The sequence below is a fragment of the Erinaceus europaeus genome, chromosome 3 (assembly GCF_950295315.1).
Source record: "Erinaceus europaeus chromosome 3, mEriEur2.1, whole genome shotgun sequence".
Taxonomy (NCBI): domain Eukaryota; kingdom Metazoa; phylum Chordata; class Mammalia; order Eulipotyphla; family Erinaceidae; genus Erinaceus; species Erinaceus europaeus.
The window spans coordinates 39,174,403-39,186,501 of record NC_080164.1 but is presented as its reverse complement, the minus strand read 5'-3'; the positions used below and the strand labels follow the sequence as shown (position 1 = coordinate 39,186,501).

At 41.6% G+C, this 12,099-nt stretch overlaps 1 protein-coding gene across 1 annotated transcript in view; it reads left to right on the top strand.

Moving 5' to 3' along the window:
* TRAPPC12 (trafficking protein particle complex subunit 12) overlaps positions 1-12,099 on the top strand; it is a 114,785-nt gene that overhangs the window by 74,473 nt on the left and 28,213 nt on the right. Inside the window, exon 6 of the mRNA XM_060187033.1 lies at positions 2,971-3,083. Within this exon, the coding sequence (XP_060043016.1) occupies positions 2,971-3,083 (113 nt within the window). The remainder of the gene's footprint in view (positions 1-2,970; positions 3,084-12,099) is intronic.

Genomic DNA, 12,099 nt, shown 5'->3' with positions numbered 1-12,099 from the left:
GCATGTAAATTCCAAATCATACAGGAGCAGTTATTGCCTGTCTTCTACTTGATATGTAGGAATAGAAATGGTACAACTAAGATACTATCTAATCAAGTTAGCCCCATTGCATATTTAGCAATGCTGCTAACCTAGAAATATGTTTGTTTTTGGATACTGACGTGACTTTTTATAGTGTAAACTCAATCATCCATCTTCTTCAGATGTAGGAATTATTTAAGACAATAAAACAAACATTTCAAAGTTAGTAATTGTCATCTTTCTTTTCTCCAGGCTTGTAATGACATTAGAACCTAATAATCCTAAAGTGTTCTAGCAGGCTGAAGCACAGAGAAGCCAAGTGGCTTGCAGATGTGTCACAGCTGGTTTTCTAGCCATCTTCCAAACTCTATATCTTCCAACCTTGATATGGACAACTTCAACCTTTTATATATATAAAGTTTCAGCCTGAAATTATATGGTCACCATGTGCTGACATTTCTTGTTTTTACTGAGGAATTGTTGCTTTATAAGATTGTTGTCACAGGAGTAGTTTCACATCTCTCCCAAATAGGTGTACCTCACCTCTGCTGGCATCTTCTTATCCTTCTTTATTATCTTCATTATTATTGCAAATTGATTGTCATGATGGTTTTTATGTATTTAGTATACAGACTACAAATCAATTCTTTTTTTAATGAGTGATTTAATAATGATTAACAAAACTGTAAGATGATGGGGGTACAACTCCACACAGTTCTCACCACTAGAGTTCCGTGTCCCATGCTTTTCACCTGGAAGCTTCCTTATTCTTTATCCTTCTGGAAGTATGGACCAAAATTCTTTATGGGGTGTAGAAGGTGAAAGGACTGGCTTCTGTAATTGTTTCTCTGCTGTACATGGACAGGTTGATCCATACCCTCAGCCTGTTTCTATCTTTCCCTAGTGGAGTAAGGCTCTGGAGACACATTGGTAAGGGCTCCTGCCCAGAAAGGTCAGGATGGAATCATAGTAGCATCTGCAACTTGGTGGCTGAAAGACAGTAAGATAAAAAGCAGGACAAATTGTTTAATAAACAGGAACCCAAAAGTAGAAATAGAACAGATCAATTAGGGGTCAAGTAGGAAGAAGCTAGAAGGTCTGTTTTAGGTATGTTCCAAGGGAGCCATGACTTTAGTCATTTTTACATGAGCCTGATAGCTAACATGCAGGTGGACTAGAAATATTATCTGGGAAGATGGTGTCAAGAGTTAAGAATAGAGCTAGAAAGCTGGATTAGGGCAGAGAGTAGCTCCCAAACACTCTTAATTGACTTAGGAGAGAACATGGTATTAGCAGAAAGATTTCTTCACCCTCAGAGATGACATAACTCATTCAGATTATATGCCTTCCCAACAAGCTGTGTAGCAGTCCCTTTTCAGAGAACCCCCTCTCTTTTTCTGGACACAGTAAAGGGGTTGGAAATGCCTGGGAATCCTTCCTCTTGGGCAACCTAGCAAGTAGAGTTCTCAAGTGCAGCTTCCTTGTCTCCTATTAGAACAACTGTGAGGCAGAATTTCAATCTAACCTCTGAAAGATTTGCACATATGGATGACAGATGCACATGCATACATTCACCATAGAGTCGGGACCTGAACTTGTGACACACATTAGTTCAGCTTCTTCCCCTTATCTTGCTTCCCCTTATAGACCCTCCTCTCAGAATCTCCATTTGAGGAATCCACCCTAATGGATGACCTTCTGCTTGTTCTTGCCATAGCAAAAAAAATAAATAAATAAAATTTTATATGGGTATATATCCATCCATCCATCCCTGGTTGTGTTTTGTGTTTTGTTAAAAAAAAAAAAAGTGGTGAGTTCTATCGTTTTGTGCGTTTTGTGATAGTTACTATATGCTTGAAGCATTATCTATGCTAACAGTAGTATTATCCACCTGTCTCCTTTGATAATTGTCTAGAACACACTTAAATACAGCTTTTTTTTTTTTTCCTCCAGGGTTATTGCTGGGCTCAGTGCCTGCACCATGAATCCACCGCTCCTGGAGGCCATTTTTCCCCCTTTTTGTTGCCCTAGTTGTTGCAGCCTCGTTGCGGTTATTATTGCCATTGTTGATGTTGCTTTGTTGTTGGATAGGACAGAGAGAAATGGAGAGAGGAGGGGAAGACAGAGAGAGAGGGGAGAGAAAGATAGACACCTGCAGACCTGCTTCACTGCCTGAGAAGTGACTCCCCTGCAGGTGGGGAGCCGGGGCTCGAACCGGGATCCTTACGCTGGTCCCTGCGCTTTGCGTCACGTGCGCTTAACCCACTGTGCCATCGCCTGACTCCCAAATACAGCTTTTATAGAGAAAACCAACATACATGTTATAAGTGGCACTATTGTTTCCTTTATTTTATTTATTTTTTTATTTTCCCTTTTGTAGCCCTTGTTGTTTTTATTGTTGTAGTTATTGTTGTTGTTATTGATGTTGTTGTTAGATAGGACAGAGAAATGGAAAGAGGAGGGGAAGACAGAGGGGGAGAGAAAGATAGACACCTGCAGACCTGCTTCACCACCTGTGAAGTGACCCCCCTGCAGGTGGGGAGCCGGGGGCTCGAACCAGGATCCTTATACTGGTCCCTGCGCTTGGCACCACGTGCGCTTAACCCACTGCGCTACCGCCGACTCCCTATTGTTTCCTTTAGAGGGATTCTGTTTTGACCTGGGAGGTAACACAGTGGCTAGAGCACTGAACTTGCAAGCAGGAGGTCCCAAGTTTGATCCCTGGTTTCGCATGTGCCAGAGTGATATTCTGGCTTTCTCTTACTCCCTCTCCCTCCCCCTCTCTCTCTCTCTCTTTATTTCTGTCATAAGTAAATATTTTAAAAAATAACAGAGATTCTGTCCTCCTCTCTGCTGGGATGCATATACTGATCATTTTTCAAGATGGTACATAAGAAAGCCTGCTTAGTCATAGAAGACAAATAGACTCAACTGTGATTTTGATCCTAGGCTCCATGGTGCCCTTCTCAATGCGGATCTTACACGCAGAGCTTCAGCAGTACCTGGGGAACCCCCAGGAGTCACTGGATAGACTGCACAGAGTGAAAGCTGTCTGCAATAAGGTATGGTCATTTGGAAGTGGACTACTCAGATACTTCCCCTTGATAGAGAATGCACTCTCAGTTCCCTTCATCACACTAAGATGGGCTGCTCAAACATCTCCCCCTGAATGGAGAACACACTCCCAGTTGGCTGTCTTCACAAGAAGCCAACACATTTCTCTCCACCCATTCCATCCCAACAACCACCATCACTGTTTCCTTATCCAGCAAGGTGAAGTAATCCAATTCCTTGTGACTATGATATTCAATGTTCCATGTTTTTGTTGAAGTAATTGGGGAGGTAAGGGAGTGTAATGCATGATTTCTGGTAGAGTTTAAATCATAAAGTTCTTCCTTTTGGTAATTTTTTATAAATAAAAAGCTATAAAGTAGCAAATTGTTTGCAAACATAATGATTACACAAACAATTTTTATTCTTTTTTTTTTTTTTCTCTACACCAGAGCACTACTCAGCTCTGGTTTATGGCGGTATGAGGGATTGAACCTGGAACTCTGGAACCTCAGGCATGAAAGTCTTTGCATAAACATAATGCTATCTCCCCTTCCCTACAACTTTCATCCCTGAGCCTCTTTAGTCCCAAATTCAGTTCCAGGCACCACCAGAAACCAGGGCTGAGTAGTGCTCTGGTAAAAAAAAAAAAAAAAATAGTTGGAGGGGTCAAGTGGTGACTGCAGCAGGTTGTGTGCACACATTAGCATGTATAAGACCCCCAGGGTGATAGCATAATGGTCATGCAAACAGACTCATGCGTGAGGCTCCCGGTCCACCACACCACCATAAGCCAGAGCTGAACAGTACACTGGTTTTAAAAAAAAAAAAAAAATAGGTTCAAGTCCTTGGTCCCCTACCTAGAGGGAGTAAGCTTCTTCCTTTCTATCTCCTTCCCCTAACCTAATTTCTCTGTCCCATCAAGGAAAAAACTGACCACAGAGAGCAATGGATTCATCATTCAGGGCCTGTACCCCAGTGACAGATAACTCTGGTGGCAAAAATGAAATAAATAAAGTTGGAAAGTAATCTCTGCTATAGAAACCACAAGTGTGAACATATGCCCAGGCTGCCAGTTGAAATACTTAATGCCAGACCCCTTGCAAATGTTATGTGCACCTATTTCATGTCAAGCAGAAGCACTGGGGCAATATTTAAAGAGATAATGGTTTAAAATGTTGCACAATCAAAGCAAATTATACTGTGCAGTGACAACTGTCACTCAGAGTGCTGATGCCAAGACAGATTAGGTTCAGGAGTGCTTTCGAGTGATTGTTGGTTGTGAAGTGACAATTATGTGGAAGACACCAAGCTATTGCACTGACAAAAGATCACATTATTCCATTAAAGGATTTAGGAAGAAATTAGGTTTTAGATTCTATTTCCAGGCTGTAGGCAGACCCAGCCTCTCAGCTCCATCAGAACTGGAGTTAAAACTGCTTTTCCTACCTTCCTCGTGGTATTGCTGTTTTGATTGCACAAAATAATGTCTGCGCAAAACTTTGAAACTACAAATTAGCAGTTGCAACAGTGCCAGATTACAATGGGAAGGGGGAAGAAATTATATTTGTCAGATTCTCCTTTCAGCTTAGCTATCCTTAATGAAAGTTCTGGGAGATTCTAAGATGGTGCTGAGCAGGAAGTTACATGGGTTTGCCTCCTTTGCGAAAGGACTGTCATTCCACCACACTTGGCCACTTCTGGCATATATCCATCTTTGAGCTTCATATCAGTTTCTGGGAGTTTTTGTTTTTTAACTGAAAAGATTTTTTTTTTAATTGACTTCTTTATTCTGATAAATTAATGGGGTGCGGGAGGAACTGTGTCAATGATGTCAGTGACTTCCTTAGATTTTAACATTTTTTTTCCTTGAATTTTCTTTTTTGGGGGGGGTCATGTCTAGGGCTTCAGCACTCAAGACAGATTTTTTCAGATAGAAACTAAGCAAGAGGGGCCTGGATGGTGGCACAGCTGGTTTAGCATGCATGTTACAATGCTCAAGGACCCAGGTTTGAGCCCCCAGTCCCCACCTGCAGGGAGAAACTTTGCAAGTGGTAAAGCAGTGCTGCAGGTGTCTCTCCTTCTCTATCTCCCCGTACCCTCTTGATTTCTGGCTGTCTCTATCTAATAAACAAAGATAATTTTTTTAAAAATTAAAAAAAAAAAAAACTAAGCAAGATGAAGAGAGAAAGGGAGACCATCAAAGCAACTTTGGTGCTGTGGGGGAAATTGTGTCAACTTAAGATTGTAATTTAAAAAAAAAAAAAAAAACTTTGTTAACTTCTTTAGATTCTAGCATTGTTCTCTTTGAATTTTTGAGGGGATCGTCTCTATAAATCTACCAATCATCTTTCCTCTTTTCTATCACTTTATTAAAAATGAGAATAAATAAAAATTCCAGTCAATTTCCTTCTTTTATTTTTTTGCTTTTTTATTTTAGTTTTATTTTTCTTATATTTGATAGGACAGAGAGAAGCTGAGGGGGGTGGGAAGAGAGAGTGACCTGTAGTACTACTTTACCACTTCTGAAGCTTCCCTCCTTCACACTCAAAGAGCCAGGTTCAAGCACACAGGGTCCTAGGGCTTGAGCCTGAATCCTTCCTTATGCATGGTAGTGTGTGCACTCAACCAAGTACACTACCACCTGGCCCTGTTTTTAATTTTTTTTAAATATTTATTTATTCCCTTTTGTTGCCCTGGTTGTTTTGTTGTTATAGTTATTGTTGTTGTTGTTATTGATGTCGTCATTGTTGGATAGGACAGAGAGAAATAGAGAGAGGAGAGGAAGACAGAGAAGGGGAGAGAAAGATAGACACCTGCAGACCTGCTTCACCACCTGTGAAGGGACTCCCCTGCAGGTGGGGAGCTAGCAGCTCAAACCGGGATTCTTAACGCCAGTTCTTGCGCTTTGCGCCACCTTCACTTAACCCACTACACTACTACCCTACTCCCTGTTTTTCTTTTTTTAATTTTATTTATAAAAAGGAAACATTGACAAAACCATATGATTTTGATTTTTCCATGCAATTACCACCACCAAAACTCCGTATCCCTTGATAGCTTTCCTATTCTTTAACCCTCTGGGAGTATGGACCTAAGGTCATTGTGGGATGCAGAAGGTAGAAGGTCTGGCTTCTGTAATTGCTTCCCCGCTGAACATGGGTGTTGACAGGTCGATCCATACTCCTAGCCTGCCCCTCTCTTTCCCTAGTGGGGTGGGGTTCTGGGGAATCAGAGTTCCAGGACACATTGGTGGGGTTGTCTGTCCAGGGAAGTCTGTTTGGCATCCTGCTAGCATCTGGAACCTGGTGGCTGAAAAGAGAGTTAACATACAAAGCCAAACAAAGATGGCTTTATTTATGGTAGAGAAAGGAAAGCAGGGGGTAGATAGCACAGTGGTTATGCAAAGAGACTCAAGCTCTGAAATCCCAGTACTACCCTAAACCAGAGCTGAGCAATGCTATGATTTAAAAAAAAATAAATATGTAAAGAGAGAGAACGAGCACTGGAGCATCACATGGCACATGCAATGCTGGGAATCAAACTTGGAACCTTGTGCTTCTAAATTCAGCACTTCAGCCACTGTGCCATCTCCTGGACCACTCTAAAAAGTTTTGAAATGGGAGCTGGGTAGTAGCTTAGTGGATTAAGTGCCCATGGCGCAAAGCGCAAGGACTGACATAAGGATCCCAGGTGAAGCCCCTGGCTCCCCACCTGCGGGGCGGGGATCACTTCACAAGCAGTGAAGCAGGTCTGCAGGTGTCTATCTTTCTCTCCCCCTCTGTCTTCCCCATCTCTTTCGATTTCTTTCTGTCCTATCCAACAACAACAACAGCAATGACAACAATAACAACTACAACAAGTGCAACAACAAGGGCAACAAAATGGAAGAAAATGGCCTCTAGGAGCAGTGGCTTCATTGTGTAGGCACCAAGCCCCAGCTATAACCCTGGAGGCAAAAAAAAAAAAAAGTTTTAAAATATTAACTCATTTAATCCTTGTGATACCTAATGAAGTAGATATTATTATTGCTCCATTTTATTTTATTAATTTATATTATCTTTATTTATTAGATAGAGACAGTCATAAATTGAGATAGAAGGGGGTGGGAGAGAGAGACACAGAGACACCTGCAGCCCTGCTTCACGACTCCCAAAGCTTTCCCCCTGCAGGTGGGGACCAGGGGCTTGAACCTAGGTCCTTGAGCATTGTAATAAGTATGCGCCACCACCCAGCCCCTATTGCTCCATTTTACAGGTGAAGAAACTGAGGCAAAGAAGTTAAGCAGCTTGTTCAGGATAACAACCCAAGTAGTCAGGCCCCTGGATCCTTGCTCTGAATTAGTCTCCCTGCCATGTGATTGTGAATAATCCCAATTAAAGTGAGAAAAGCCTACCAAGGTCTCCTCTTCCATTTGTACTGACATTGCTTTGTCTGAGTGGGGTAGTGTCTTAGTGTTTCACACTGGGAAAGCCCTGTGCTGACTGTCTGAAACACCCTCCCCCATCTCTGATGTCAAACTGCAGCTGTTTCTTTTCCCCAGAAACAGTGCATTCCCTGATGCATCCAGCAAGTGATGATTATAAATTCCAGTCTCATTTATCAGCGGCAAGTGCCAGAAATTGTAGTGGCTTGTGCTGCTGCTTCTCATAGGTTCAGAAAACTGTTCACTGGTGAGGAGAATCAAGCTCAAAATGAAAACTTGTAGGCTGCTTTTTCCTTACTTTCTTTCTTGTACCCCTGCTCCCAAGCCGGGCTATACTTCCAAAGATAACTACCTGGAGTCAGTCGGTAGTGCAGCGGCTTAAGTGCACGTGGTGCAACGCTCAAGGACCAGCGTAAGAATCCTGGTTTGAGCCCCTGGTTCGCCACCTGCAGGGGAGTCCCTTCACAGGTGGTGAAGCAGGTCTGCAGGTGTTTTTCTCTCCTCTGTCTTCCCCTCCTCTCTCCAATTCTCTCTGTCCTATCCAACAACGATCACATCAACAACAACAATAACTACAACAATTAAAAAAAAGACAACTACCGTAGTTCTCACAAGTCTAGAAACAGTTTGCTTGCTTCTGTTTATTTTATTTTATTTTATTTAAATTAATGTGTAACTGATCTCTGGATTCCACATGAGAGAAACCATCCAGTAGTTGTTTTCACCCCTTATTTTGCTAATCATTTTCTCCTCTAGTTCCATCCATCTGGATGGAAGAATAAACATTATTCCAATGGCCATTCTACCAAAAGCAATCTACATTTCAAAGCAATCCCTATCAAGACCCCAGTGGCATTTTTCAAGGAAATCAAACAACTTGTCCAAAAATTTGTGTGAAACCACTAAAGGCCATGAATAGCCAAAGCACTTCTGAGAAAAAAAGGAAAAATATGGAAGCATCATATAGTCCAACTTCAATTTATACTACAAAGCAATAGTTATCAAAACAATGTGGTATTGGAATAAAAATGGACACTTGTATCAATGAAGCAGAATCAAGCCCAGAAATAAGCCTACAGATATTCAGCCACCTAATATATGACAAAAGGGCCAAAACCATTGAGTGGGGAGTAAAGAAGTTCTCTTCAACAGATGATGCTGGGATAATTGGACAGCCTCATGTAGAAAAGTGAAACTAGGCCACCACCTAATAACACACACCAAGATCAAATCAAAATGCATTAAAGATCTAGATACTAGACCACAAACTCTAAAATTTATAGACGAAAATGCTGGTGAAACTTTGCAGGACCTTTACATTCAAAGATGTATTTGGAGACTTATCCTTCTGAGCATGGGAAATGAAAACAAGAAGAAATAAAAGGGATTACATAAAACTGAAAAGCTTTTATACATCAAAAGCAAAATACACAAGGATAACCAGGCAACCCAGTAAATGGGAGAAGATATTTGCACATCACATACCAGACCAGTGACTGATATCAAATATCTCTACAGAATTAGTACAGATCTATAAAAGAAGGAAAAAAAATTAAAAATGGACCAAAGAATTAAGAAGTTTTCTAAACAAGAGATACGCATAGCCCATAAACATATGAAGACATACTCCACTTCACTTATTAGGAAAATGCATATTAAAACTACACCAAGATACCATCTCACATCTGAGAGAATGGCTTCCACCAACAAATCATAAAGTGACAGGTGCTGGTGAGACTGAAGAAAATGGAACCCTGCTGCATTGCTGTTGGGAATGCAAACTGCTGCAACCTTTTTGGAAGACTGTATGGACAGTCCTTAAACAAATAAAGATAGAATTACTTCATGATCCAGCAATGCCACTCGTAGACATTTATCCAACAGACACTCTTTTTTTTTTTTAATCTTTGTTTTAGTGTTTAGTTTTTATTATTTTTAATTTTGCATTTATTTATTTATTTATTTGCTGTGTGTATGTGTGTTTCTACTATCATATATTCTTTTTTATTTTATTTATTTTATTTTGCCTCCAGGCTGGGGCTTAGTTCCTGCACCATGAATCCACTGCTCCCAGAGGCTATTTTTTCCCTTTTTGTTACCCTTATTGTTTTATCATTATTGTGGTTATTATTGTTGTTATTGATGTCGTTGTTGGGTAGGACAGAGAGAAATCGAGAGGGGAGGGGAGACAGAGGGGGAGAGAAAGACAGACACCTGCAGACATGCTTCACCACTTATGAAGCGATCCCCCTACAGGTGGAAAGCTGGGGGGAGGCAGTCACACCAGGATCCTTGCCGATTCTTGTGCTTCACACCATGTGCGCTTAACCCACTGCGCTACCTCCTGATCCCCTCTACCATATATTCTTTGCTGGTCTTGGTATCTGTCTTCTTGCAGGTATCCCCCCCCCTCTCTGGGTGGGTGGGTGGGTATGTGTATGTGTTTTAGCTCAGTCACTGCACTCTTCCTCTGATGTCTGTTATGAGTTTTTCTATAAATGTCCTCACTTCTCTGAATTTGATGCAAATTCTTCTCAATTTAGCAAGTATCCCTATGTTGTTGAAGCCTTCATAGAAGTTTATATAGGTTTTTATTTTCTTCACACTTCTGTCTTGGTCCAATATCGTGGGTAAACTACTGTGTTCCCATTGCTTTTGATTCTCTATGAAGACTAGGGCCAGGGTCTGTGCAGTGGCTGGCTGCAGTGGGCACTAAGGCAGCAGGTGGCAGGGTCCTATCCAGAATTGGGAAGCCTGAACTGCGTGAGGGCTGAACTGGGGTGAGGGTAAGGGATGGGGGTGGGACTGGGCAACCACCACAGATGCAGCTGGAGCTGGTGGCTGTTGTAGCAGTGGTGTTGTGTGGACAGAAGTAGCTGCAGCATCCAGAAACAGCACTAAAAAGAGCCCAGTAGAGCGGATGATTGCAGAGGCAAGATCCTTGCTGGGGTGAGGTGGAACTGAGTGAATTTTTACCTTTATTGTGATTCTCTCTGTCCTCGCTGCCTGGATTCTAAGTTTTTTCCTTTGTTGTTAGTTCATCTGAGCTCCAGTGTTATTTCTATGTTTTGTTTGTTTGTTTTTGTTTTTTAATGTACAGTATAGTTTTGGTGGTGATGGTTGGGGGGTGGTGTGAGAAAAAAACACAGTTGGTTAATCCACCACCATATTGGCTGGAACTCGGTCTCTTTATTCTATCCACGGCCCACTTTGTGCTTGACTATCACACATATGGCAGGGTTGGACACTTGTAAACTTCAAATCTGAGTATATATGTGCTCAGAGGTATGAGTCCTTCCATCTTGACCTTAGGGACACTGTCAGTTTCTTAACTGTGTAGTATGAGCCCAGGAATCTAAGTGTCAGTAACAAAGGGCTGAGAGGTTGGATGAAATACAAGCTTTCAATTACCTTTCCACTTGCCAGTCATCCCATCTTATCTGATTAAACCACAATCAATTTGTTCTTTGTTGGAGCAGGGAAGTAGGGCAACTGAACCATTGGGTCAGGCAAAGCCTGGCGGTGGCTAGATATTGTCTGCATACTGATGGTCAGCCTTCCTAGTCTGTCCTGAGCAGCTGGCTGGTGAGAGAGCTGATAGTGTGACTCTTTCCTTCCATTTTTTTTTTTTTACTTTGTTTACAAGTAAAATAGCTTCAGTGAATTTATCCATCTATTGGCAGTTCTATTTAGAATAAATACAAAACCTTCTCCAACTCTACAAATCTGCCACTACTGCTTACTAGTAATCATCAACAGAGAACCAAACGTACTGACTTTGTTGAATATATTTCTTTCCCAGAGTGCTGAAAATGTATCTTAGCCTGAGGCAACTTTGGCTGTGGGGTCTCGAAAGAGTCCTTTTCTGATACTTCAGCCAGGCCAATCTGCAGTGGTGGAAGCTGCAGCAGGAATTAAATTGTAGGGTGGCACAGAGCTGAACTCAGAGTCACACACTAGCACATCCAAATCAGTGATGATTCAAATTTCATGTCAAAGTGGTATTATTGCTTTGGACTGTATTTATTTATACAAGTGGCTCTATAAATGTGTTTACTCAACTTTCCAAGTGGTCTGAAATGTTTCTTGGAATTTAGAGATAAGAGTGTCAGAGAAGGCAGAGGAGCAGTGTCAGAGGAGAATGACAGCTGCTAGGATCATCATCAGTTTTCCCAGGACATAGGCAAATTCATTTATTTATAAAGGGAGAGGCCAGACCACCACTACATTACATGTGTTGCTGGGAAGGTCTGTAGTCTATCTGCCAAGCTACTTCCCTGGATGCTAGGAAACTATTGTTATTGTTGTTATATATTTTTAACCAGATGATGATTTTCTGCTTACCTCCCCCCACCCAGTCTTCATATATTAATCTTAAAGAAAAGAGTTCTGGGGCAGGGGTAGATAGCATAATGTTTATGCAAACAGACTCCCATACCCGAGGCTCCAAAGTCCCAGGTTCAGTCCCCTGCACCACCATAAACCAGGGATGAACAGTGCTCTGGTAAAAAAGAAAAAGAAAAGAGATCTGGAGGGGGTCGGGTGGTGGCGCATCTGGTACAGTGCACATGTTACAATGTGTAAATAACCAGGTTCAAGCC